This window comes from Apaloderma vittatum, unplaced genomic scaffold (assembly GCF_000703405.1).
Source record: "Apaloderma vittatum isolate BGI_N311 unplaced genomic scaffold, ASM70340v1 scaffold39380, whole genome shotgun sequence".
In the NCBI taxonomy this organism is placed as follows: Eukaryota; Metazoa; Chordata; class Aves; order Trogoniformes; family Trogonidae; genus Apaloderma; species Apaloderma vittatum.
In genome coordinates, this window is record NW_009695721.1 from 1 (window position 1) to 1,502 (window position 1,502).

Here is a 1,502-nt window from a genome sequence, read left to right on the forward strand (position 1 = left end):
AAGGGGAGGGGTGGCCCCTGACCTGGATGCGGACGAAGCGGGGCGCGGCGTAGCCGGGCAGCGTCTCCTTGGTGAAGGCGTAGAGGTTCTCGCCCTCGAAGGTGGCCCCGGCCTTGAGGCGGATGGCCGCCATGCCGCACCGGCCCTCGCACCCTGCGGACACAACGCCCCGGCGGGATTTTAGAGGCCGCCGAGTCTCCTTCTCGGTGGCCATCACGGGCCCCAAGTGACACATTTTGGGTGGACCCGGCCCGCTTCGGCCACTTCAGAGCACCAGGGGCTTGGTTTTGGGGTGAATATTTCTCCTTTTGTGGCCGTTTGGAACGTTAACGGGGGCACACGATGGGCCTAAACCATCCTGGTGGCCACTTGAACCATCGTGGACACATCAGTTGCCCCAAACCCCACCAGATGCTTCTTTTTTTGGGCAACCAAGTCCCATTTGGTGGCTCCTTGGACCATCGCAGGGCTGTTGTGTGTGCCCAAAATAACGCTGGGGGCTTGGTTTGGGCAACCAAGTCCCCCTTTAACCTTCCTGGTGGGCACTCCAGCCAAATTTTCGGTCAGTAAACCTCACTTTAACCTTCTTGGTGGGACGGTTGGACCACGACGTGGACCTGTTACTTGCCCTAGACACCCCTGGGTGCTTCTTTGGGGCAACCTACTCCTGGTTTACTCTTCCTGGTGGCTACTTGGACCACTGGGGTGGGAGCCCAAACCCATGCCGGGCTCTTTTGGGTCGGTGAATCCTGAAGTAGTTGGACTTAGATGATGGTGGTAGGTCCTTTCCGTTCTTTTTGAGCTTCTCGGTGGCCGCTCGGACCATTTGGGGACGTTGGACGTAGTCGAGATGTCACCGCATTCTTATTTTGGTGCGATTCGTACTCACCCGGCACGGTCACCCCGTAGACGTTGACCTCCTGGATGAAGTTCACTGCGGCAAGAGTGGCCTCCACCTCCGTGGTGGCCACGTTCTCGCCTTTCCAACTGGAGAAGAGAAAGGGTGAAGCGGTGAAAGGGACGATTTGGGCCGAGCGGGTGACGTCGTCCACCCAAACGTTGACAGGAGAGCGTTGGAGTTTACCGGAAAGTGTCTCCCACTCGGTCCTGGAAGTAGACGAAGCCTTCGTGGTCGATCATGAGGAGGTCGCCGCTGTTGAAGAAGGCGTCGCCTTTGACCAAGACGTCCCTCAAGATCTTCTTCTCCGTCTTCTGGGAATCGCCCGCGTAGCCCTCGAAAGGGGTGTCCTTGGTGATTTTGATGACCAGCAGCCCCGTCTCGCCTGCGGGGAGGGGAAGGAAGGTTGGAGACCCGGCGGCAACGGCCTCGGCGCTGGGGAATGTCCCCTCCGAGCGATGACCCAAGCAGGGAACTCCGAACCAATCAACGTCACTTCTGTGCCGGCTCAAATCACGGGACGGATCCTCTCGGCACGTGAAAAAAATAACGGGGTGATCGATGACGGCCAACTCGGCTTCGCCGAGGGCAGATCGTGCCGGGT

The 1,502-nt window shown here is 59.1% G+C and overlaps 1 protein-coding gene across 1 annotated transcript; it reads right to left on the bottom strand.

The window, feature by feature from the left end:
* Positions 1 to 764: 764 nt before the first annotated feature.
* Positions 765 to 1,425, bottom strand: LOC104269861 (very long-chain acyl-CoA synthetase-like; the record flags this gene model as incomplete). The annotated part of the gene is made up of 2 exons (XM_009872218.1): positions 765 to 987; positions 1,085 to 1,425. Coding segments are annotated over 2 exons (564 nt in total), but the record flags the coding sequence as incomplete, so codon positions are not given.
* Positions 1,426 to 1,502: the final 77 nt, after the last annotated feature.